Source organism: Bombina bombina, chromosome 4, assembly GCF_027579735.1.
Source record: "Bombina bombina isolate aBomBom1 chromosome 4, aBomBom1.pri, whole genome shotgun sequence".
Taxonomy (NCBI): Eukaryota; Metazoa; Chordata; class Amphibia; order Anura; family Bombinatoridae; genus Bombina; species Bombina bombina.
In genome coordinates this window covers 867868297-867895989 of record NC_069502.1, presented here as the reverse complement: position 1 = coordinate 867895989, position 27693 = coordinate 867868297, and the positions used below count along the sequence as shown (strand labels likewise).

Sequence of the window (27693 nt, the reverse complement as noted above, 5' to 3'; positions counted from 1 at the left end):
CACTGCGTGAAGAACCTTTCTCCCAAAAGCAGCCTCAGCCGAGGCAAAAGTATGAAATTTGTAAAATTTTGAAAAAGTGTGAAGAGAAGACCAAGTTGCAGCCTTGCAAATCTGTTATACAGAAGCTTCATTTTTGAATGCCCATGAGGAAGCAACCGCCCTAGTGGAATGAGCCGTAATTGCTTCAGGAGGCTGCTGTCCAGCAGTCTCATATGCAAAGCGGATGATACTCTTCAACCAAAAAGAAAGAGGTAGCCGTAGCTTTCTGACACTTACGTTTTCCAGAGAAAATTACAAACAGAGAAGAAGACCCACGAAATTGAGGGGACCCAAAAAGGATAAAGAACCTATACAATGTTTAGGTACATCACCAGGCCTTTATAAATGCAAGGTTAAGAGTTGTGTGATGTGTCCTCATATTAGTAAAGATCATAAAGTTTTTAACAATGCAGATAGATCCAAAAGCTTCCAATGTAAGAATAGATGTACCTGCATATCTACATATGTGGTATATCAGTTAAACTGTTCGTGCAATCTAATTTACATAGGTAGGACAAAACGTAAGATAAAATATAGATTAAGGGAACACCTCACAAACATCAACATAGGTATGGAGAATCACGGTGTATCTGCACATTTAAAAAAAGTTCATAATCAAGATCCAAAAAGTTTACAGATCAGAATTATAGAACAGATACCTAGTAATAAGTGGGATACTAATAGGTTATTAAAATTGAGACAGGGGCAGTTTGGATTAAAAAAAAAAAATTAGATTCCCTATCTCCTAGGGGAATAAATGTCGATATAGATATACAAGCTTTTTTGGGGTAGTGTCTCAGAGTACTCTAGATTTTCATTCGTGTATATAAAATACAAGATATTATTAATCGATTCTTTATATATTTTTTAACTTTTATATAGATACAACGTTTAGGGAGCTTTTAGTGAATATTTTTAAATAAATAAATTAAATTATATAAGTAAAGGGACATATAGGTTGAAGATGCTATGATTGATCTGTCTAGGTATCTATATACCATATGTAGTCTTTAAAATATCATATATATATATATATATATATATATATATATATATATATATATATATATTATTATTATGAATATATAATGTATTATTTATGTATCAGGTTTTAATGTATTTTTAGAATATGAATTTTAATACGATTATAAGAAGGGATCATTGTCACATTTATACCTAATATCCATTTGTTATTAATGTGTTAAAGATTTTAATATGTTGTTAAAACAATTCTTATGCAATTCATTCAGTTAACAGATACTATCTATAATTGTATAGTTGTGTGAAGATCTAGTTACAAATAAGCTTTGAAAAACAATAAGGATCAGCTGAATAGTAGTTACAATATTGAAACTGTTGGCCCCTTAAAGCTGGTGGTTTTTACCGCTCCGGATATGGGAGTGTTAAAGAGAAGCATCAGGTATGAAAATACTATACAGGCTATAAGCTATAGACTCTTGAAAAAGTTCAGCCGATTACAGAACGAAACGCACGTCTAGTTGTAATCAGCTGTGCCTCAGCTGTTAGGCGGAATACCCGCTCTAGGAGAAAACAGGTCCCAGTGAGGCTCCCGTACTCTGTCATTTGAACAGTCAGGTCGCGAGAAAGCCGAGGGTTACCGTTCCTCTAAAAAGATATTAGTAAGTTCCATTTTGTGTGATATTTGGACTTGTATACATTATCACCAGTTATCTTACATACGGACACTATTGGACTATCTTGAGGATCCCTAAATAACAAGAAAAAAAACTTGTGCGAACAGGATACACGGTGATATATGTTTGTGCTGATTAATGCACTAAATGCACATATATGTTTTCATCTTGTGAGTGTAATACTTTGTTAGGTTTTGATTAAAAGGTGTTTTTAACGCTGCACAGAGATCCGGTGTTTTGCGCTTCTCTCTTTTGCTCCAGAGAAGAAGACTGACGAATGTCTTTAGTTGCTTGTAAGTAAAACTTTAAAGCACGGACTAAAATTGTGCAGAAGACGTTCCTTCCGAGGATTAGGACACAAGGAAGGAACAACAATCTCCTGATTAATGTTCCTGTCTGAAACAACTTTAGGAAGGAACCCCAGTTTAGTACGTAAAACTACCTTATCCGAATTAAAAATAAGGTAAGGCGAATTGTATTGCAACGCCGAAAGCTCAGATACTCTTCGAGCTGAAGAAATAGCAATAAGAAATAAAACGTTCCAAGATAACAACGTAATATCTAAGGAATGCATAGGCTCACACGGAGCCCCTTGAAGAACCTTAAGAACTAAATTCAGACTCCATGGAGGAGTAACTGGTTTAAACACAGGCCTTATCCTAACCAAGGCCTGACAAAAACATTGAACATCTGCCAGACGTTTGTGTAATAGATAAGGCAGAGATCTGACCCTTTAGGGAACTTGTCGATAAACCCTTCTCCAAACCTTCTTGGAGAAAAGACAAAATTCTGGGAATCCTAACTCTACTCCATGAGTAGCCCTTGGATTCACACCAATAAAGATATTTACGCCATATCTTTAGGTAAATCTTTCTAGTTACAGGCTTACGTGCCTGAATCAAGGTCTCTATGACCGAATCAGAAAAACCCCGCTTGGATAGGATTAAGCGTTCAATCTCCAAGCAGGCAGCTTCAGAGAAACTAGATTTGGGTGAAGGAAGGGTCCTTGAATGAGAAGATCCTCCCTCAATGGAAGTCTCCACAGTGGCAGGGATGACATGTCCACCAGATCGCCATACCAAATCCTGCAAGGCCACGCAGGAGCAATGAGGATTACTGATGCTTTCTCCTGTTTGATTCGAGCAATGACCCGAGGAAGAAGAGCAAATGGGGGAAATAGATATGCTAGGCTGAAGGACCAAGGAACTGCCAGAGCATCTATCAGCTCCGCCTGGGGATCCCTGGACCTCGACCCGTATCTCGGGAGCTTGGCATTCTGACGAGATGCCATGAGAACTAACTCCGGCCGACCCCATTTGAGAATCAAGTTGGAGAAAACTTCCGGATGAAAAGTGTCTGCTCAGAAAGTCCGCCACCCAGTTGTCCACCCCTGACAGATGGCAAGAATGGGCCTCCGCCCACTGGATTATCTTGGCTACCTCGGTCATCGTTTAGGAACTCCTCGTTCCTCCCTGATGATTCATGTAAGCCACTGTCGTTATGTTGTCCGACTGGAATCTGATGAACTGGGCCAAAGTCAACTGAGGCCAGGCCAGAAGAGCACTGAAGATCGCTCTTAGTTCCAGGATGTTTATAGGAAGAACAGACTCTGACTTAGTCCATACTCCCTGAGCCATTAGGGAACCCCAGACAGCTCCCCATCCTAAAAGGGCTGGCGTCTGTTGTCACAATCACCCAGGAAGGTCTGCGAAAGCAGGTTCCCTGGGATAGATATCCAGAGACAGCCACCATTGAAGAGAGTCCCTCGTCTCCTGTTCCAGGGTTTTTTCAAAGAGACAAATCTGCATAATCTCCATTCCACTGCCTGAGCATGTTTAACTGCAGAGGTCTGAGGTGAAACCGAGCCAACGGTATGATGTCCATTGCCGCCACCATCAGTCTGATTACTTCCATGCACTGAGCCACTGACGGCCAAGAATTGGACTGAAGGGCTCGACAGGTATCTAGAATCTTTGAGGATTTTTCTGACAGAGGTCAGAAAATCAGACATAGAATCGATTAGAGTTCCCAAGAAAAAGTCACCCTTGTCTTCGGGATTAAGGAACTCTTTTCCAGATTTACCTTCCACCCGTGGGTTCTCAGGAAGGATAGCACAATGTCAGTATGGGACCTTGCTTGTTGACAAGATGGCGCCTGGTTTAGAATATCATCCAGATAAGGCGCCACCGCAATGCCCCGCGGTCTTAGAACCACCAGCAGAGACCCCAGAATCTTTGTGAAAATTCTGGGTGCCGTGGCCTGCCCGAAAGGAAGAGCCACGAACTGAAAGTGTTTGTCCAGAAAGGCAAAACTTAGGAACTTGTGATCTCTGTGGATAGGAACATGTAGATATGCATCCTTTAAGTCCACAGTCGTCATAAATTGACCCTCCTGGATCCACGGAAGAATGGTACGAATAGTTTCCATCTTGAAAGATGGAACTTTGAGAAACTTTTTCAGACTCTTGAGGTCTAAGATAGGTCTGAAAGTTTGCTCCTTCTTTGGAACTACAAACAGATTTGAATAAAGCACACTGGTCTAAAAGAGGCTGCTTCCGGGTGGTAAATCGCCATAGAACTAGCTAATGAGCTGTTCGTTCCTGGTAGAGCGCTTCTCTCTTCGGAGAACCCAATATGCAAATTATAAATCACCCTGGGGAGGTCTCCCTATGGGTGATGGGGGAAACCAGACGTGGACTCCCTGCCCAGTGTGCCTAGAGGAATGTGCTGCACCTCACTGACGAGGCCGAAACAATCGTCTGGGGTTGTCATGTTCCTTGTTCAGAGGAGAATTGCCTGGTATTTCGGGGCTGGACTGACCTTGCATGGCGGGATCAGACTGATATACTTCAGGAAAGTTTTCCTCTGTGAAAAGTACACTGGTCTAAAAGAGGCTACTTCCGGGTGGTAAATCGCCATAGAACTAGCCAATGAGCTGTTCGTTCCTGGTAGAGCGCTTCTCTCTTCGGAGAACCCAATATTCAGATTTGAATAAAAACCCTGCCCGTGTTCCTGTACAGGAACGGGAACAATCACTCCCAGGGAGGAGAGGTCTCTTACACAATGTAAGAACGCCTCTCTTTATCTGGTTTGCTCGGGGAGGAAAAATTTTTAACTACAGTTTGTATCCCTGGGACACTACTTCTATAGCCCAGGGATCCTGAACGTCTCGCACCAAAGCCTGAACGAAGAAAGAAAGTCTGCCCCCTACCAGATCCGGTCACAGATCGGGGGCATGCCCTTCATGCTGTTTTGGAGTCAGCAGCAGGCTTCTTGGACTGTTTACCCTTGTTCCAAGGCTGGTTGGGTCTCCAAGTAGGCTTAGATTGTGAATAGTTTCCTTCTTGTTTAGAGGAAGAGAAAGAATTTCCCTTGAAATTACAAAAGGAACGAAAATTACTTTGTCGTCCTTTTTGTTTATTTCTCTTATCCTGAGAAAGGAGATGACCCTTACCTCCCGTGATGTCAGAGATAATTTCCTTCAGGCCAGGTCCAAAGAAGGTCTTTCCTTTCTAAGGAATAGCTAGAAGCTTAGACTTGGATGACATGTCCGCAGACCAAGGTTTTAACCATAAAGCTCTGCGGGCTAGGATAGAGAGCCCTGAACTCTTAACTGCTAATTTAGTAATTTGCAGAGAAGCATCCGTAATAAAAGCATTGGCTAACTTCAGAGCTTTAACCCTATCTTGTATCTCCTCCAAAAACGTCTCAGACTTAAGAGACTCGGACAGAGCATCAAACCAATAAGCTGCCGCACTAGTGACAGTAGCAATGCACGCAGCCAGCTGCAAAAGCAGACCCTGGTGAACATAAATCTTTTTAAGTAGACCCTCCAACTTCTTGTCCATGGGGTCTTTAAAGGCACAACTATCCTCAATAGGAATATTAGTTCGCTTGGCTAAAGTGGAGATAGCCCCTTCTACCTTAGGAACCGATTGCCAAGCTTCCTTGAGAGCGTCAGCTATAGGAAACATCTTTTTGAAAATAGGTGACTGAGAGAAGGGAATACCTGGTCTCTCCCATTCCTTAGAAACAAACAAACAATCTCCAAAGCTCGCTTAGGAACTGGAAAAACATCTAAGAAAGTATGAACTTTGAAATATCTGTCCAATTTACTCGCCTTCGCAGGAGCGACTACTACTGTGGAATCACAGTCGTCTAAGGTAACCAACACCTCCCTGAGTAACAGACGGAGGTGTTCTAGTTTGACTGATTCAGAGGTTGTCTCTTTCAGATTTAAAGGTAAAGAACTCTCTGAATCTGAAATCTCGCCTTCTGAACCTCTATACCCTCCATCTCAGTTCCCTAGGAGGTTACCTCTGAGACTGCCACCATGGCATCAGAAACCTCACTGATAACATGATTGTCTTTCCTCTTGCGCTTGCCTTGAAGCATAGGAAAAGCAGACAACGCATCAGAAATTGTGGAAGACATAACCGCAAATGTCTTTTAAAGTAACTCCAGCAGGTGCTAGAGCAGAAGCGCAGGGCACTGCTAGTGGGGGCGTTAATTTTTGGGACGCTTGGGGAAAAAGTTGCGGCATAAATTGACCCTCATCAGAAGACTCTTGGACAACATCTGCCTGAGAGGAGATTGGCTCAGAATTTTTTTTATCCCTAAAACTTAGTCCTTTCAATACATGTAGGACAGAAGGGGATTCGTGGTTCCACATTTGCATCCAGAAACAAAGCACATGTAACATACTGCACACCCTCTTGGTCCATCTTTCATCACAAATTGTTAAAGATTCAACAGAAAAAATGATAAATATTAATAAAATTATAAAAAAAAAAAAAACTTTACTGTCTCTTTAAATGTAAACGGTTTTGCTATTTTCTGCAGAGTGTCAGATTTTTCTGTTAATACAAATGGACAGAAAAAGAAAACTTGAAATACACCTCAGCAGCCTGCTGAGGTGCTCCTACCATGCAAAATGACACCGGATCCTCTGCTTGTAACGATCCATTTCACACAGTCAGCCTCTGAACCGGACTTCCCCGCATCTGTGCTACGAGCGCATGAAACTACACTCCATGCCGCTCTAGCACCGACAATCAACTAGCCCAGCTGAATGACGCACTAATCTTTTTTTAGAAAACCAGCGCTCAGTGAAGAGGCGCGCAAATACAGGAAGTCCCGCCCATCGTGGGCGTACCCAATGCCTAATGTCTCTCCCTCCAGGAAAAAAACACAGTGAAACCACCGGAGCAATCCATAGAAATAAACTAAATATAACTCCAGCCCCAGTCCCTGAAAGTCTAAAAACCGTCCCAACATAAACAGGTTTTTCCATAGTGCTAATGTTAAATATACTGAGACTCCTTAGATCCCAATAAGGTAGCACTTACCTTAAACACTGCCTGGCAGCAAGGCAGGTCCCAAGCTTGAGAGGTCCTCTCCCTCACATTGGCCTGAGAAAAAAAAAAAATGCTGAGTCAGTGAGAACCTCAGGCTGAAGGATATAGGGCAGCAGAAATATGGGAGGCGTAGTGAGAATTATGTCCCACAAGTTCCCATTGCTCTAAAGCCACCAAAGCTCTACTGTAGAGACTGATATGGACTAAGGCTACACCCTAGAACAAAGTATTATTTTTAAAGTAGTGCCAGAGAGTGCTAAACTCTTGATTGAAGAATCTAAACTAACACCTCACTTTACCTCTTCCTATCACCAACGTAGGCAAAGAGAATGACTGGAGTGGGAGGGAAGGGAGGAGCTATTTAACAGCTCTGCTGTGGTGCTCTTTGCCTCCTCCTGCTGACCAGGAGGTGTAATCGCACAAGTAAGGATGATGATCCGTGGACTCATTGTGTCTTTAAAAAGAAATAACTAAATAAACTTTAGTGCTTTTCCTCTCTTACTCTTTACTACAACATGAACTAAACAAGGGTTAAACTAATTTTCCTATCTGCGCTTATAAACCAGACAGTAAAACTACAAGGGAGAGAAGTAACTGTGTGCACAGCCCCGGCTGACGCTCACGTATTACTACTCACCGGCAGGGAGGGACCAATGTATTTCAGTCTGATAACTATTCATGTCATCTGTCTCATCCTCTTCCTTCACATTTAATAGCCCAGTGCCCGGGTTTTCCTCTAGACGCCCTGTAATTACATCAGGAAATTACCTGATAGCACACGGTGTAACATGAATTTATTTAACAGAAGTTTGTACTAATTGTAATAATGAAAAAACAAACAATATCCTTAAAAGGATATGAAACCCACAAAAATTGTAAACAGTGAACATTTTAAAAAAGTATCCAATTTAGGGCTAGATAAGTTGAGCACAAAATATCACTTTTGCGTATACGTATAGTAGTCTGTGGTTGGCTGATGGCTGTAACATGACACAGGGGGCCCAGCAAACATGGAAAATAAATACATTTGTCTGAATTTAAAATAGGCAGATTTTTTTTTTCTTCTGAGTAAGTGCTATTGCATTGTCTTTTATTATGCAGTTTTTAATTATGCAATTCTACTGTATTTAGTGGAATTGTGGGACAGGGCCTGATCCTGAGCCTACCTCAGTATGCTCATGACAAGCACTGCTTCTATATATAGAGCAAACGCCAGTATGTTCACATGATATTACTTTCAACATGTAATATGCGCGCTAACCCAGCCACGTTACAAGTTTACTTTCATCCATGTTAGCATGCAAGCGAAAAATATATTTAGTATGTCGCTTGTAATCTGGCCCATTATATATTTCATAAACATAACTGCACAGCTATGTGCCTATAAACCTAATTAAACCAGCAAATAATCTGTTAATTAAAGGGACATAACACTCATATGCTGTTAAAAAGCTGACAGGAAAATATCACCTGAGCATCTCTATGTAAAAAAGGAAGATATTTTACCCGACAACTTCCTCAACTCAGCAGAGTAAGTTCTTTGTAAAAAGTTATACTCCGCTGCAAGAAAAAAAAAAAAAAAAAGAAATGAACATCAGCCAATCAGCATCAACAGTGCTGAGGTCATGAACTTTTTTACTGTGATCTCATGAGATTTCATAGTAAACTTCCTTAAACTGAATAGGAAAATAACATGAGAGTGCACAAGGCTCAAACCCTTAGCTGTCCCGGGACAGACATACCAATTTGCTGCTTAAAAGTCCTTTACAATGGGATGTGGCTACTGAGGAACTTTTGAGGTAAAAAGGAAATTAATGCTTACCTGATAAATTTATTTATTCTACGATATAACGAGTCCACGGATTTCATCCTTACTTGTGGGATTTATCCTCCTGCTAACAGGAAGTGGCAAAGAGCACCACAGCAGAGCTGTATATATAGCTCCTCCCTTCCCTCCACCTCCAGTCATTCGACCGAAGATATTAAGAGAAAGGAAAAGCCAAAGGTGCAGACATACATACACACACACACGTCTTAAAAAATTACAGGGAGGGCCGTGGACTCGTCATATCGTAGAAGAAATAAAAATTTATCAGGTAAGCATAAATTTCCTTTTCTTCTACAAGATATGACGAGTCCATGGATTTAATCCTTACTTGTGGGATACAATACCAAAGCAATAGGACAAGGATGAAACGGGAGGGACAAGACAGGGACCTAAAACGGAAGGCACCACTGCTTGAAGAACCTTTCTCCCAAAACCAGCCTCAGAAGAAGCAAAAGTATCAAATTTGTAAAATTTGGAAAAAGTGTGAAGAGACGACCAAGTTGCAGCCTTGCAAATCTGTTCAACAGAAGAATCGTTTTTAAAAGCCCATGAGGAAGCCACAGCCCTAGTGGAATGAGCCGTAATTCTTTCAGGAGGCTGATGTCCAGCAGTCTCATATGCCAGACGAATGATACTCTTCAGCCAAAAAGAAAGAGGTAGCCGTAACTTTCTGACCCCTACGCTTTCCAGAAAAAACAATGAATAATGAAGATGGACAGAAATCCTTTGTCACCTGTAAGTAAAACTTCAGGGCACGGACCACGTCCAAGTTATGCAACAAACGCTCCTTCTTAGAAGAAGGGTTAGGACATAAGGAAGGAACAACTATTTCCTGATTAATATTCTTATTAGAAACAACCTTAGGAAGGAATCCAAGTTTGGTACGTAAAACCACCTTATCAGAATGGAAGATAAGGCGAATCACATTGTAATGCTGAAAGCTCCGAAACTCTACGAGCAGAAGAAATAGCAACCAAAAACAAAAAACTTTCCAAGATAACTTCTTAATATCTATGGAATGCATGGGTTCAAACGGAACCCCTTGAAGAACATTAAGAACTAAATTCAAACTCCAGGGTGGAGCAATTGGTCTAAACACAGGCTTAATTCTGGATAGAGCCTGACAAAAAGACTGGACATCTGCCAAACGTTTACGTAGCAAAATTGACAAAGCAGAGATTTGTCCCTTTAAGGAACTAGCTGATAATCCGTTCTCCAATCAGTTTTGGAGAAAAGACAGAATTCTGGGAATCCTAACTCTACTCCATGAGTAGCCCTTGGGATTCGCACCAATAAAGATATCTGCGCCATATTTTATGGTAGATCTGTCTAGAAACAGGCTTACGTGCCTGAATCAAGGTATCAATGACCGAATCAGAGAACCCCCGCTTAGATAGAATCAAGCGTTCAATCTCCAAGCAGTCAATTGCAGAGAAACTAGATTTGGGTGTTGGAAGTGTCCCTGAATTAGAAGGTCCTGCTTCAATGGAAGCTTCCACAGTGGCAGAGAGGACATGTCCACTAGATCAGCATACCAAGTCCTGCAAGGCCACACAGGCGCGATTAGAATTACTGAAGCCCTCTCCTGTTTGATCCGAGCAATCACCCGGGGGAGGAGAGCAAACGGTGGACACACATAAGCAAGGTTGAACGACCAAGGCACTGCCAAGGCATCTATCAGTTCGGCCTGAGGATCCCTTGACCTGGATCCGTATCTCGGGAGCTTGGCATTCTGATGAGACGCCATCAGATCCAATTCCGGTCTACCCCATCTGAGAGTCAGAGTGGCAAAGACCTCCGGATGGAGTTCCCACTCCCCCGGATGAAACGTCTGCTTAAAAAGTCCGCTTCCCAGTTGTCCACTCCTGGGATGTAGATTGCTGACAGATAAGAGTGAGCCTCCGTCCACCGAATAATCTTGGATACTTCTGTCATCGCTAAGGAACTCCTTATTCCTCCTTGATGATTGATGTACGCCACAGTCGTGATGTTGTCCGACTGAAAGCGAATGAATTTGGCCGAAGCCAACTGAGGCCACGCCTGAAGCGCATTGAATATTGCTCTCAGTTCCAGAATATTGATTGGGAGAAGAGATTCCAACTGAGTCCACACACTCTGAGCCTTCAGAGAATTCCAGACTGCACCCCAACCTAGAAGGCTGGCATCCGTCGTCACTATCACCCATGAGGGCCTGCGAAAACACGTCCCCTGGGACAGATGATCCTGAGACAACCACCAAAGAAGAGAGTCTCTTTTCTCCTGATCCAGATTTATCTGAGGAGACAAATCTGCATAATCTCCATTCCAATGTCTGAGCATACTCAGCTGTAGAGGCCTGAGATGAAAACGAGCAAACGGAATTATGTCCATTGCCGCCACCATCAATCCAATTACCTCCATGCACTGGGCCACTGATGGCCGAGGGTTGGACTGAAGGGCTCGGCATGTATTCAGAATCTTTGACTTTGACCTCTCTCAAGAAAATTTTCATGGATATGGAAACTATTAGAATTCCCAGGAAGGGAACCTTGGTCTGTGGAATTAGTGAACTCTTTTCTAGATTCACCTTCCACCTGTGAGTCCTCAGAAAGTACAGAACCATCTCTGTATGATACTTTGTCAGATGGTAAGACGCCTGGATCAGAATATCGTCCAGATAAGGCGCCACTGCAATGCCCCGCGGCCTGAGCACCGCCAGAAGAGACCCTAGAACCGTCGTGAAGATCCTGGGTGCTGTGGCCAACCCGAAGGGAAGAGCCATGAACTGAAAATGCTTTTCCAGGAAGGCAAACCTTAGGAACTGATGATGATCCTCGTGGATTGGAATATGAAGGTATGCATCCTTCAAGTCCACGGTAGTCATATATTGACTCTCCTGGATCAATGGCAGAATTGTTTGAATAGTCTCCATTTTGAAGGAAGGGACTCTGAGAAACTTGTTTAGACTCTCTAGATCTAAAATGGGTCGAAACATGCCCTCTTTTTTGTGGACCCCGAAAAGATTTGAGTAAAATCCCTGTCCCTGCTCCAGTCGTGGAACGGGACAAATTACTCCCATAGTAGAGAGGTCTTTTACACAACGTAAGAACGCCTCTCTTTTTGTCTGGTCTGCAGACAATCTTGAAAGAAGAAACCTCCCCCTTGGGAGAGAACTTTTGAATTCCAGTTGATACCTGTGGGTCACTATATCCAGAGCCCAGGGGTCCTGAACATCTCTTACCCAAGCCTGGGCAAAGAGAGAAAGTCTGCCCCCTACTAGATCCGGTCCCGGATCGGGGGCCGCCCCTTCATGCTGTCTTGGTAGCAGCAGTGGGCTTCTTGGGTTGTTTGCCCTTGTTCCAAGCCTGGTTGGTCTCCAGATGAAATTGGCCTGTGCAAAATTCCCTTCCTGCTTGGAGGAGGAGGAGGAGGAGGAGGAAGAAGAGGAAGAAGAGGGGACTCCTTTAAAGTTCCGAAAGGAACGAAAATTATTTTGTTTACCCCTCAGTTTAGCAGTTCTATCCTGAGGTAGGAGATGACCCTTACCTCCCGTAATGACAGAAATTATCTCTTTCAAGTCAGGCCCGAATAGGGTCTTCCCCTTGAAAGGAATAGCCAAAAGCTTTGATTTAGATAACACATCAGCAGACCAAGGTTTTAACCATAATGCTCTACATGCTAAAATAGAAAATCCGGCATTCTTAGCCGCCAACTTGGCAATTTGAAATGCGCCATCTGTAATAAAAGAATTAGCCAGCTTAAGAGCCTTAATTCTATCTAAAATATCCTCTAAAAAGAGTCTCATTTTTAAGAGACTCTTCTAAGGCATCAAACCAGAAGGCCGCCGCAGTGGTAACTGGTACAATGCAGGCCGTTGGTTGTAAAAGGAAACCCTGATGAATAAATATTTTCTTTAGAAGACCCTCCCAATTTCTTATCCATAGGGTCTTTAAAAGCACAGCTGTCCTCAATAGGAATAGTTGTACGCTTAGCCAGGGTAGATATAGCTCCTACCACCTTAGGGACTGTCTGCCAAAAGTCCCGAACAGTGTCAGATATTGGATACATTTTCTTGAAATTAGGAGAGGGTGAGAACGGGATACCCGGTCTGTCCCATTCCCTCTTAATAATCTCAAAGATCCTCTTAGGAACCGGAAAACATCAGTGTAAGCAGGTACATCTAAGTATTTGTCCATTACACACTATTTCTCTGGTGTTACCACAATAGGGTCACAGTCATCCAGAGTTGCTAAAACTTCCCGTAGCAACAGGCGGAGGTGTTCAAGCTTAAATTTAAAGGACATGACGTCCGAGTCCGTCTGAGGTAACACTTCCCAAATCGGAAAGTTCCCCCTCAGACAGAAGTTCCCTGACCCCCAAATCAGATCCCTGAGAGGGTACATCGGAAATAGCCAACAAAGCATTAGAGGACTCAGTATTCACATTGACTTCTGTCCTACTGCGTTTGCCCTGTAACACTGGCAACTTAGATAAAACTTCTGTAAGGGTAGTTGACATAACTGCAGCCATATCCTGCAGAGTAAATGAATTAGACGCGGTGGAAGAACCAGGCGTCGCTTGGGTGGGCGTTAAAGGTTGTGATGCTTGGGGAGAAGTTAGTGGTATACCCTGATTCTCCTCAGACTGAGAATCATCCTTAGACACATTTTCTTTACATAAAATTTGTGTTTTACATTGTAAGGCCCTACACGAGGGACAAAAAAAAAACAGAGGGGGTTCCACATTGGTATCTAAGCATATAGAGCAAGGAACTTCCTCCTCGTATCAGACATGTTAAACAGACTAGCAATATTACTAATAGTCATATTTAGCTGGAAAAAAAAAATTTAAATTATGTACTGCGCCTTTAAATTTTAAAAGCGCAAATATTTTACTGCAATCACGTGTTATGAACCGAAAATCTTATTTAAAAGTAGCCAAAATACTGTCTTAGTATTGCATCCACTTGCCTATATATGAAAAAAAGCTGTATATATTCTTTATAACAGAATTTTATTTATATCTGAATCTGGCCCCTGCACCACGCCACAGCTCTGCTGTGGTGCCTACCTGTCCCCGGAATGCCCTTGCTGTAGTGAGGCAACTTGAACAAGCCCTTCGGTAAGTTGAGTAACTTAGGCCCACCAGAGCCCCAGCCTCTGCTAGTATGCGCTCCGGAGTCACTGCACGTCTGAGCGCGCGAAAAATACGCCCTGCCCACCGTGGGCGTTACACTACTCCTAACCAAGGCCCGCATGGGCCGAAAGTAGCAACAACATGGCGACTATGCATAAAAAAGATAAGCCATGAGCCTCATGTATACACAACATCGAAACACTGCACACCATCAGACCAGAAAAAAGGTTCACAGCCCAAGCAAAACCGCAACTCCCAGCGTTCAGCCCAACATAAGCCATAAAGTCATATGTATATACTTTGGCAAATAAAAGAAAATAAAGTAAAGGGATTCCAGGTACACCATTTTCACTCACATATAGTGCATACTGCTTACCCTTCCCCATATAATGAAATATGTCAGCCTGTTCTGATTCATCAAGTCTCCCCAGAAAACAAAAGACTGAACATACCTCAATGTTGCTTGTAGCAAGACACAGGTCTCCACACTGAAGATTTTCTTACACTACCTTCAGCTGAGCTGTGGGAACCATCATGGATCTTAGATAATGTTTGCTAAGATCATAAACATCAGGGCAGAAAATATGTCTCCACTCCTCTTGGGAATGTCGATTTCCCCCTGAGAAAAAAAAAAAAAAAAAAAAACTTCTTGATTGAAGAATCTAAAACCAACACCTCACTTTACCTCTTCCTATAACTAACACAGGCAAAGAGAATGACTAGAGGGGGAGGGAAGGGAGGAGCTATATATACACAGCTCTGCTGTGGTGCTCTTTGCCACTTCTTGCTAGCAGGAGGTGTAACCCCACAAGGATGAAATCCGTGGACTCATATCTTGTAAAAGAAAAAAAAACATATAAAGCAAAATGATCAAATTTCCTTATATGGCAGTTTCAGGAATGGGAAAAAAATGCAAACAGCATAGCCCTCTGACATAGAGAAAAGGCAAGAGGCATATAGGAATGGGGTCTTAAATAATGAAAATATTTGGCGCCAAGTATGACGCACGGCACAAAGAGAAAAAAAATGTTGGCGCCAAAAACGTCCGGAAATGACACACTCGCGTCACAGAAGACGCAACCTTGTGAAAGACTCGGCGTCAACTAAGACGCCGGAAATGACGAAATTGCGTCAACGAACGTAACTTCGCGCCAAGAATGACGCAATAAACTTTGGCATTTTGCGCCCTTGCGAGTCTAGTTCTGCCTGCGAATTTAAAAGATAGTCAATTTGAAAAAAAGACTACACCCCCAGGTAAGAAATACATTTTTCCTAAAAAAACATTTCCCAGATATGAAACTGACAGTCTGCAAAAGGAAATATACTGAAAACCTGAATCATGGCAAATATAAGTACAATACAGTACATATATTTAGAACTTTATAAAATACATAAAGTGCCAAACCATAGCTGAGAGTGTCTGAATAGGTAATGAAATATGAGACTATATCGTCGATCTGAAAAGGGAGGTAGGAGATGAATCAGAGAACCTAAGAAATAGATCTCCCATGAGGAAAACCATTGCATTCAATAGGTGATATTCCCTTCACATCCCTCTGACATTCACTGTACTCTGAGAGGAATCGAGCTTCAAAATGCTGAGAAGCGCATATCAACGTAGAAATCTTAGCACAAACTTACTTCACCACCTCCATAGGACGCAAAGTTTGTAAAACTGAATTGTGGGTGCGGTGAGGGGTGTATTTATAGGCATTTTGAGGTTTGGGAAACTTTGCACCTCCTGGTAGGATTGTATATCCCATACGTCACTAGCTCATGGACTCATGCCAATTACATGAAAGAAAGGGTTGCCACAGAGACACAGAGAAAGGGGAGAGACCGAGACACAGAGCAGAGACCGGGACACAGAGCAAGGGGAGACGCAGAGACAATTGAAATATAGCTTTGAAGGGTTTTGATGGCATCTCGTTCATTCCTAGTGAGATTATCTTGTACCAACATCTCAGTTTACCTCTTCCTATTATTAACACAGGCAAAGAGAATGACTGGGGGTGGAGGGAAGGGAGGAGCTATATATACAGCTCTGCTGTGGTGCTCTTTGCCACTTCCTGTTAGCAGGAGGATAAATCCCACAAGGATGAAATCCGTGGACTCGTCATATCTTGTAGAAGAAATATCTTTCTTTTTTACAGAGAGATGTTCAGGTGATATTTTATAGTCAGTTTTTTACAGCTATACTGCATCACTTTCAAGTGTTTCAACATTTGGGTATCATGGCCCTTTAAGGGGATATAGCAGTCGCAATGCTGGTTTTGTACAGTTTAAGCCCATTAGTGGAAGACATTTGCAACGTAAAGAATCTAAAAATAAAATAAATACAAACAACTGTTGTAGTCATTTTGTATAGGTGAAATTAGGAACATGTGCAATTACTCATTTACTGTAGTCACACATTATATACCGTTTTTCTCGCCATTAAATGGACTGTAAAGATACCATTATTTTCATCATACAGCATAACTGTAAAAAGCAGACAGGAAAATATCACCTGAACATCTCTATGTAAAAATTTAAGATAGATATTTTACCTCACAACTTACTCAGCCCACCAGAGTAAGTTTTGTGTAAAAAGTTATACTTCAGCTGCAGGTTTTTAAAAATAAAAATAATGAACAGCAGCCAATCAGCATCAGCAGTACTGAGGTCATGAACTCTTTTACTGTTATCTCATGAGATATCACATAACTCATGAGATTTCATAGTAAACTTCCTTAAACTGAATAAGGAAATAACATGTGTGCATGAGGCTCGCTCCCTTGCCCGTCTCGGGACAGACATACTAATTTGCTGCTTAAAGTCCTTTACAATGGGGTGTGAATACTTAGGACATTTTGAGGTAAAATATCTAATTTTTTACATAGATGTTCAGGTGATATTTTCTAGTCAGGTTTTTACAGCTATGCTGCAGCACTTTCAAGTGTTTAAACATTTGGGTATCATCGCCCTTTAACAACAAGACTAAAGCAGAATTTTATATACTGGTTAGTAGAAAACATCTTTACAGCTCCAGTACCTTAGTGACCCCCTACGTCCTCAAATCACAGAGATTTCTGATTTGTTAATGTAAATGTTATCCCATTCTGATGACAAAACCAGGTGACATGTATGCGACGTCCTGCTTACCTCTGTGTGCATCAGAAAGGTCTGAGGTTTGGTCCTCGGTTTTGTCAGACATTGTCTTGTTCAGCAACTGAATTTGTCAGATATTCTTATAGTTTCTCCTTTACTGACAAACACAGTGACGTGTATTGTACGTGATCTTCAAAGTATCAGGAACCTAAGCATTGAGAGAGAGAGTTATGTTCAGTTCATTGTTATATGGGTAAATGTTAGTTTACAGACACAAAGAGACCCATTACAAGTGGAGTGCTAATTAATACTCCTGCTTGAGCATTGAAGAAGCTTTTTAGCGCTCGTATTACGAGTTGAAAGTATACTGTTTTTGTTCAAACACTATCCCGATGAGCGCAAAAAGTCAAAGTTAGAATTTTGTGTGTGTTCGCTTATTCCCCCATAGAAGTCAATAGGGAAAAAAAAAAGCGAGAAAAAAAAAAAGCGAGAAAAAAAAGCGAGAAAAAAAAAAATCTAAGACAAAAAGAGAGGCGCACAAATGTGTGTATCGATAGAGATAAGGGAAGCACACACTTCAGAGGATTTGTACACAGGGTACTCACACTTTAACACAGCACACCAGTGTGCTTGTGGAAACGTGCTGGCAATCAGAGCTGGCCAGCTTGCTCTCTCCGGTTAATCTTCAGTTGCTGCGGCTCTTCGATAAATGAACTGTCTGGTAGTGGTATGCTCACAATCAATCTCCAGGCTCAAGTTGGTTAAAATAAACTTAAAACTTTTATTGCACAGAGTTGACAGGCATATATAAACAAGTTTAAAATTGCTACGCGTTTCTCGGCCCTCCTGGCCATTTCATCAGGCATATAAAATTAGTTTTAAAACCGGCTTTTTATTGCCGCCACTACCAAACATTTCCACTAACACACCCCTTTCCTGATGGGTGTGTACAGGTAAGTTGAACAACATAGGTGAATTCTTAAAGGAACATATCGGGACCTCTATTTGTGACAACAGTTTCAAGAATTTACAAAAAATATCTATTTTTTTTTTTTTTTTTGCAAACAAATTTGTCCTTACTTGAACTGTGTAATGTGATGTGAACATAATACAAATACTGATAATAACTTATAATGGTCATACCCCTGGTCTCATATCGGAGACCTTCTTTTTGGATGGGACCGAAATCCGACCAATCACAGAGCTGCATTTTGATAACTTCCATATGACACACATAACAGTATAACAGTACCACCCATCTATCTAACATACTAACAACGAGGATATTTCTATTGTAGTCTCCTAACAGTTCTACATATGGATAAACACTTGATTGTGAATTATAATAACACCACTGGTCTAATATCGGGGACCCTTCTTTTTGGATCGCCCTTCAGTAGATACAGTATCGGACCAATCCCAGGACTATATTCTGATGACTTCCATATAAAATACATATTTGTGATTCAGTATTATAAACTGTACTGCCAATCTATTTTTCATACTTACAACGTGGATATTTCCACTTTGTTCTCCTAACGATTCTACATGTGGGTAAAACACTTGGTTCTGTGACTCCCTAAATCTTAACTAATACATCTGATATTGTGACTAACTACGGTTATGTGATTATACTCTGATCTGACGATCTAGTAATAGATTAGTGAGGTCATGGTGATGTGTGTTATTTTAATGGTTATATGATGTGATGGTGTGCTAATAAATACTTAATGTGAATGATGTGAATATTATTTAGGACATATGTGATTTGAGTGGATAGTCTATAACCATTCATCATATTCATACTTGTGATTATTAATTTTTTAGAAATTTTAACATTATTGGCATATACGTCACGTGTTAATATAATTGTGTTGTGTACTATGTTATAAATTACATCATATAATGGAAAACTGATATATGGTTTGTGAGGGCTTGATATGTGACTATGTGCTCGTATATGTTAACAAATTCGACATCGATTATTACATAGTTTATGTGATATATATGCTAGTGGAGATGAATTGTGTAAGACTAGGTCAGGTACCAAGGTGGATAGCATTATCAAAGTCTCCTAAGTGTGAAGCCCTTAATGTCCCTTTTGTGTTTCCCTAACCGGACAAGGGGTTTTTTTAGAGGTGAGTCACTTAAAATGCGGCCGAGTCTATTACCTCATTAAGGCCATTAGGAAAAAGTGTACCAAACCTATAGATCCAGTACGTTTCCCTTTGACGTAATTTGGTAAACCTGTTGTATCTACAAGAACTGGGGATACTTTCTAGAGGTGTTATGGTATAGGGACAATTTTCTCCATTGTGCTCATGGACATAGTGTCTTGATACACTATGTTTCATGGATTTTTTCTTTATGTTTCGGCTATGTTCACTCCATCTTTTTCGGATATTTCGGATAGTGCGCCCCAAATACTGTTGTCCACATCTACATGATAAGACATAGACTACATATGAGGAACTGCATGTTAGATGATTATTGATAGGAAAAATTTCCCCTGTAGTATGTGATTTAATTGTTTTGGTCTTATGTGTAAAGTGTTTGCACATGTGGCATCTAGTTTTGCCACATTTAAAAAACCCCCTTTGACCTGTTTGATAATTTGGTGTTGATTTTCCTCTACTTTTTTTCGAAATAACCACCTTACTGGGAGCTAGGGATTGTTTGAACGTAGGTGCTCGTTTGTATATTACGTTTGGTGCACTATGTAGATCTTTCTTCAAAATAGGGTCTTTTAATAATATTGGCCAGTGTTTTTGTAATACTTTTTTTATATGTTTAGCATTGGAGTTATATTGGGTCACAAAACAGGGTTGCTGAGGTTTCTCTAGAGCCTCATTATCTGCTATTGTAATTTTTTTCATTTGGAGCATAGTGGGTCTATCCAATTTATATGCTTTTTCATATCCACTCATAATGATGTCCCTAGGGTAACCTTTTTCCTCAAATCTCTGGATAAGAATCTTAGACTGTTCACAAAATCTCTCTAATGAACTACAATTTCTTCTAATTCTGCAAAATTGGCTATATGGTATACTATTTTTCCATTGATGGTAATGGTTGCTATTGTAGTGAAGGAAATTATTGCTATCCACAGTTTTGAAAAATGTGGATGTGGCTATGTTGTGTTCAGTGTCCCATGCCAGGATTAGATCAAGAAATTCTATGGATTCTCGTTGTATATTAGAGGTGAACTGTATACCCATAGAGTTTTTGTTCAGATAAGAACAAAATAATCTGGCCTCATCCACTGTCCCCCTAAAAATAAAAATCAAATCGTCTATATAGCGGCCATAGAACACCAGGTTTGCCTCCCAGTTCGAGTTATATATATAATTCTCCTCGAAATGTCCCATAAAGAGATTAGCAAAACTGGGGGCAAACCTGGTGCCCATGGCCGTCCCCTTTACCTGCAAATAAAAATCATCCAAGAATTGAAAATAATTGTGTTTGAGTATAAACTCAATAAGTGTCAAAATGTATTCTTTTTGGGTACTAGGCATGTACATATCCGAATCCAAATAATGTTTAGTGGCAAGTATTCCTAATTCATGGGAGATATTTGAGTAGAGGGCGCTAACATCTGCTGTTATCCACAAGGCATCCTTCTCATGTTTAAAATCCTTGATCTTAAATAATAGATCAGTGGTATCCCGAATGAATGAGGGTAAATTTTGAACGTACTTTTGCAAAAAGTTATCAATATATTGAGATAACTTATCAGTCAGACTATTGATGCCCGCAATGATGGGGCGGCCGGGTGGTTTGAAACAATTCTTGTGGATCTTTGGAAGATGGTAGTAGTAAGGGGTTGACGGATGTGTGGGAGTCAAAAATTTCCGTTCCTTGGTGTTTAGTATCCCCTTACCACTACCATCCTCCAAAACATCCAACAATTTCCCCAAAAATACAGCTGTGGGATCTGCATCCAATTTCCTGTAGTATTCAACATTTAAAAGGATATTATAAGCCTCATTCACATAATCTTTGTAGTCCTGAAGGACAATCCCCCCACCCTTGTCCGCCTGTCTAATTACCAAATTAGAATCATTGGCCAGGGATTTGAGGGCTCTTTCCTCATTAGGCCAAAGTCTTGTGTGTTTATTTGATTTACTGGGTAATTTGTTAAAATCTTCCATTACCAACTGTTGGAAAAGGTCTATATATGCGACATCCTCCTTAGGGGGATTAAAATTGGATGGTAATGATAATGTGGTATGTATATATCCTTCAAAAAGGTCCTCCGCTATAAGATCTGGTTCAGCATAAATGGTCTGGGTCTGGCTGTTCATGGAATTAGTAATAATGGGCAATCCCTCCACGTTTCTTTTTTTGAGTATTTTTATAGAGAAGTATCTCTGTAGAGATAATTTCCTGGTATATTTATTCAAATCAACGAATAAATCGAACAGTTTATGGGGGTTCGGGGGGCAGTAGGACAAACCCCTACCCAAAATTCTAACCTCATCGTTAGTTAGTTTGTGTGTGGATAAATTAAATATACCTTTGGCTAGTTTTTGTAGTTGCTTTTTTTGTGTGGTGTTGCCTCTCCCTCGTCTTCCCCGTTGGGGTAAGGTCTTTTCTTTTGTTGTTGTTGTACATGAGGGTGCTGCGGTTGTTGTGTATTCTGATGTTGTTGTGATGGAATCTTGGGTGGACCTATATTCCTCCTCCATAAGGGGGCCAAATTCGGAACCCCTAAAAAATTATTCTTGGTCATTACTAAAAAAAAAAATCTAACACCCTTCTCTCACCCTGACCCGATGGCATATTATTATGTGTGCTAACCCGACTTGAAAATATGAATATCTCACACTGCAATATTGTTCATACAGCAGAATATTATATATATATATATATATATATATATATATATATATATATATATATATATATATATATATATATATATATATATATATATATGTGTATGCGTGTGTGTGTGTGTGTGTGTGTGTGTGTATGTTCGGTATGTGTGTGTGTGTATGTTCAGTGTGTGTGTGTGTATGTTCGGTATGTGAGTGTGTGTGTATGTTCGGTATGTGAGTGTGTGTGTATGTTCGGTATGTGAGTGTGTGTGTATGTTCGGTATGTGAGTGTGTGTGTATGTTCGGTATGTGAGTGTGTGTGTGTATGTTCGGTATGTGAGTGTGTGTGTGTATGTTCGGTATGTGTGTGTGTGTGTGTGTGTGTGTGTGTATGTTCGGTATGTGTGTGTGTGTGTGTGTGTGTGTGTGTATGTTCGGTATGTGTATGTTCGGTGTGTGTTCGGTATGTGTGTGTGTGTGTGTGTGTGTGTATGTTCGGTATGTGTGTGTATGTTCGGTGTGTGTGTGTGTGTGTGTGTGTATGTTCGGTATGTGTGTGTGTTCGGTATGTGTGTGTGTGTGTGTGTGTGTGTGTGTGTGTGTGTGTGTGTGTGTGTGTGTGTGTATGTGTGTGTGTATGTTCGGTGTGTGTGTGTGTATGTTCGGTATGTGTGTGTGTATGTTCGGTATGTGTGTGTGTATGTGTGTGTGTGTGTGTGTGTGTGTGTGTATGTTCGGTATGTGAGTGTATGTTCGGTATGTGAGTGTGTGTGTATGTTCGGTATGTGAGTGTATGTTCGGTATGTGAGTGTGTGTGTATGTTCGGTATGTGAGTGTGTGTGTGTGTGTATGTTCGGTATGTGTATGTTCGGTGTGTGTGTGTATGTTCGGTATGTGTATGTTCGGTATGTGTGTGTGTGTGTGTGTGTGTATGTTCGGTATGTGTGTGTGTATGTTCAGTGTGTGTGTGTTCGGTATGTGTGTGTATGTTCGGTATGTGTGTGTATGTTCGGTATGTGTGTGTATGTTCGGTATGTGTGTGTATGTTCGGTATGTGTGTGTATGTTCGGTATGTGAGTGTGTGTGTATGTATGTTCGGTATGTGTATGTTCGGTGTGTGTGTGTGTGTGTGTGTGTGTGTGTGTATGTTCGGTATGTGTGTGTGTGTGTGTGTGTATGTTCGGTATGTGAGTGTGTGTGTATGTTCGGTATGTGAGTGTGTGTGTATGTTCGGTATGTGAGTGTGTGTGTATGTTCGGTGTGTGTATGTTCGGTGTGTGTGTGTATGTTCGGTATGTGTGTGTGTGTGTGTGTGTGTATGTTCGGTATGTGTATGTTCGGTGTGTGTGTATGTTCGGTATGTGTATGTTCGGTATGTGTATGTGTGTGTGTGTGTATGTTCGGTATGTGTGTGTGTGTATGTTCGGTATGTGTGTGTGTGTATGTTCGGTATGTGTGTGTGTATGTTCGGTATGTGTGTGTGTATGTTCGGTATGTGTGTGTGTATGTTCGGTATGTGTGTGTGTATGTTCGGTATGTGTGTGTGTATGTTCGGTATGTGTGTATGTATGTGCGTTTGTGTATGTATGTGCGTGTGCGTATGTATGTGCGTATGTGTATGTATGTGCGTGTGCGTATGTATGTGCGTATGTATGTGCGTGTGTATGTGCGTGTGTATGTGCGTATGTATGTGCGTGTGCGTATGTATGTGTATGTGTATGTGTATTTTTTTTATTATAAAAAAAAAAAGTCTACACACCCCTGTTAAAATGTCAGGTTTCTGTGATGTAAAAAAAGACTCTCCCCTAACCTCTCCTCCTTTAAACGTTCCCTAAAGACTTTTTTGTTCAGGGAAGCTTATCACCGATTCATTAACAAATGAACTTCACTAACCTAACAGTTGCCCTTATCTATCATAATAATCATAATTATCATCATTATTAATAAATGCACACACACACACACAAATACACATACCTACACACATGCAGCTACACACACATACTAACACACAATACACATGCAGACACACACACAATACACATTCAGCTACACACACACACACACAATACACATACTAACACACATGCAGACACACACACCCCCACCCCTACACATGCAGACACACACACACACCCCCCTACACATGCAGACACACACACACACCCCCCTACACATGCAGACACACACACACACCCCCCTACACATGCAGACACACACACACACCCCCCTACACATGCAGACACACACACACACCCCCCTACACATGCAGACACACACACACACCCCCCTACACATGCAGACACACACACACACCCCCCTACACATGCAGACACACACACACACCCCCCTACACATGCAGACACACACACACACCCCCCTACACATGCAGACACACACACACACCCCCCTACACATGCAGACACACACACACACCCCCCTACACATGCAGACACACACACACACCCCCCTACACATGCAGACACACACACACACCCCCCTACACATGCAGACACACACACACACCCCCCTACACATGCAGACACACACACCCCCCTACACATGCAGACACACACACCCCCCTACACATGCAGACACACACACCCCCCATACATGCAGACACACACACCCCCCTACACATGCAGACACACACACCCCCCTACACATGCAGACACACACACCCCCCTACACATGCAGACACACACACCCCCCTACACATGCAGACACACACACCCCCCTACACATGCAGACACACACACCCCCCTACACATGCAGACACACACACCCCCCTACACATGCAGACACACACACCCCCCTACACATGCAGACACACACACCCCCCTACACATGCAGACACACACACCCCTACACATGCAGACACACACACCCCTACACATGCAGACACACACACCCCTACACATGCAGACACACACACACCCCTACACATGCAGACACACACACACCCCTACACATGCAGACACACACACACACCCCTACACATGCAGACACACACACACACCCCTACACATGCAGACACACACACACACCCCTACACATGCAGACACACACACACACACCCCTACACATGCAGACACACACACACACACCCCTACACATGCAGACACACACACACACCCCTACACATGCAGACACACACACACACACCCCTACACATGCAGACACACACACACACACCCCTACACATGCAGACACACACACACACACCCCTACACATGCAGACACACACACACACACCCCTACACATGCAGACACACACACACACACCCCTACACATGCAGACACACACACACACACCCCTACACATGCAGACACACACACCCCTACACATGCAGACACACACACCCCTACACATGCAGACACACACACACACACCCCTACACATGCAGACACACACACCCCTACACATGCAGACACACACACCCCTACACATGCAGACACACACACACCCCTACACATGCAGACACACACACACCCCTACACATGCAGACACACACACACCCCTACACATGCAGACACACACACACACACCCCTACACATGCAGACACACACACACACACCCCTACACATGCAGACACACACACCCCTACACATGCAGACACACACACACACACCCCTACACACACACACACACCCCTACACATGCAGACACACACACACACACCCCTACACATGCAGACACACACACCCCTACACATGCAGACACACACACACACACCCCTACACACACACACACACCCCTACACATGCAGACACACACACCCCTACACATGCAGACACACACACACCCCTACACATGCAGACACACACACACCCCTACACATGCAGACACACACACACACCCCTACACATGCAGACACACACACACACCCCTACACATGCAGACACACACACACACCCCTACACATGCAGACACACACACACACCCCTACACATGCAGACACACACACACACACCCCTACACATGCAGACACACACACACACACCCCTACACATGCAGACACACACACACACACATGCAATACACATACTAACACACATGCAGCCACACACACTACACATGCAGCTACAAATACACACACTACACATGCAGCTACAAATACACACACACTACACATGCAGCTACACACACACTACACATGCAGCTACAAATACACACACACTACACATGCAGCTACACACACACTACACATGCAGCTACAAATACACATACAGCTACACACACACACTACACATACAGCTACACACACACACTACACATACAGCTACACACACACACTACACATACAGCTACACACACACACTACACATACAGCTACACACACACACTACACATACAGCTACACACACACACTACACATACAGCTACACACACACACTACACATACAGCTACACACACACACTACACATACAGCTACACACACACTACACATACAGCTACACACACACACACTACACATACAGCTACACACACACACTACACATACAGCTACACACACACACTACACATACAGCTACACACACACTACACATACAGCTACACACACACACTACACATACAGCTACACACACACACTACACATACAGCTACACACACACACTACACATACAGCTACACACACACTACACATACAGCTACACACACACACTACACATACAGCTACACACACACACTACACATACAGCTACACACACACTACACATACAGCTACACACACACTACACATACAGCTACACACACACACTACACACACACAATACACATACTTACACACATGCAGCTACACACAATACACAGTTTACACACATGCAGCTACCCACATTACACACACACACACGCCATACACATAGTTACACAAGTGCACAACTACACATACACACAATTACACGCACTATACAGGCATACATTACACACACATATTACACGAAAAACACACAAATACAGATAGTTTCAAACACACACATGTCTTTGAATTATTTACCGACCTGGTTAGTTACTCAGCTGTGATCGACTGGGAGCTACACAGAAGCAGGAAACACACATTGGTACCATAACTCCCAGCATGCTCAGCAGGGACGTCTCTAGCACATGGACCCAAAGACAGGAAGACTCCAAAACAACTAGGATTCCGAACATGCATTTAATCAAACGTGTAAAGCAAAGCTGATGATCCCCTGTCTGAGTTGCAGAACTTGCAGTGAGGTCTGCAGACTGCAGCTGGAATCAAAGAGGAACAGGAAGAATCATAAATTGTTCCCAGCTTGCTTCGCGGAAGTTCATTGTAATAGGTCAAGTACGGGGGAAGGAGGCGGTGTCACAAGTTTTATTGACTTTTGAGTAGTGATACCACGTGCCCGTGCCTCTTGCTCCCTCTAGTGGCTATTTAGTGATATAGATTACTAATGTAACTGAATTGTTGACGTAACAATAAATACTTTTTTTTGTTATAGAATCATGTAAGTACATTTGTTGTCTAATAATAATTTCCTACAATGTTGTAGTGTAAAATACATTATAAAGAGATTACAAACTAAACCCAAAGTTATGTTACAAAACGAACATCACATGAAGCTGAATATAGTGCAGACAATATTTAAGCCCTTTACCCTTAGCCATTGATAGAGAGTAATATACAGACTTTCGCGTTGCATTAGTTTTATACTCACAGGATCAGTGTGTGTTTGTTTAATTGAGTCCAGTGCCTCCAGGCTGTTAGCAGCAGTACCCCCCAACTGTCCCGAATTTTGAGTGACAGTCCCGATTTTAGGG

At 42.0% G+C, this 27693-nt stretch overlaps 1 protein-coding gene across 1 annotated transcript in view; it reads right to left on the bottom strand.

Annotated features, from left to right (window-relative positions):
- LOC128657354 (gastrula zinc finger protein XlCGF26.1-like) overlaps positions 1-27166 on the bottom strand; it is a 55994-nt gene extending 28828 nt beyond the window's left edge. The window contains exons 1-3 of the mRNA XM_053711670.1: positions 26910-27166; positions 17138-17291; positions 7688-7795 (exon numbers count right to left, since the gene is read on the bottom strand). Coding sequence (XP_053567645.1) covers positions 7688-7795; positions 17138-17189 — 160 coding nt within the window. The 5' untranslated portion in view covers positions 17190-17291; positions 26910-27166. The remainder of the gene's footprint in view (positions 1-7687; positions 7796-17137; positions 17292-26909) is intronic.
- Positions 27167-27693: the final 527 nt, after the last annotated feature.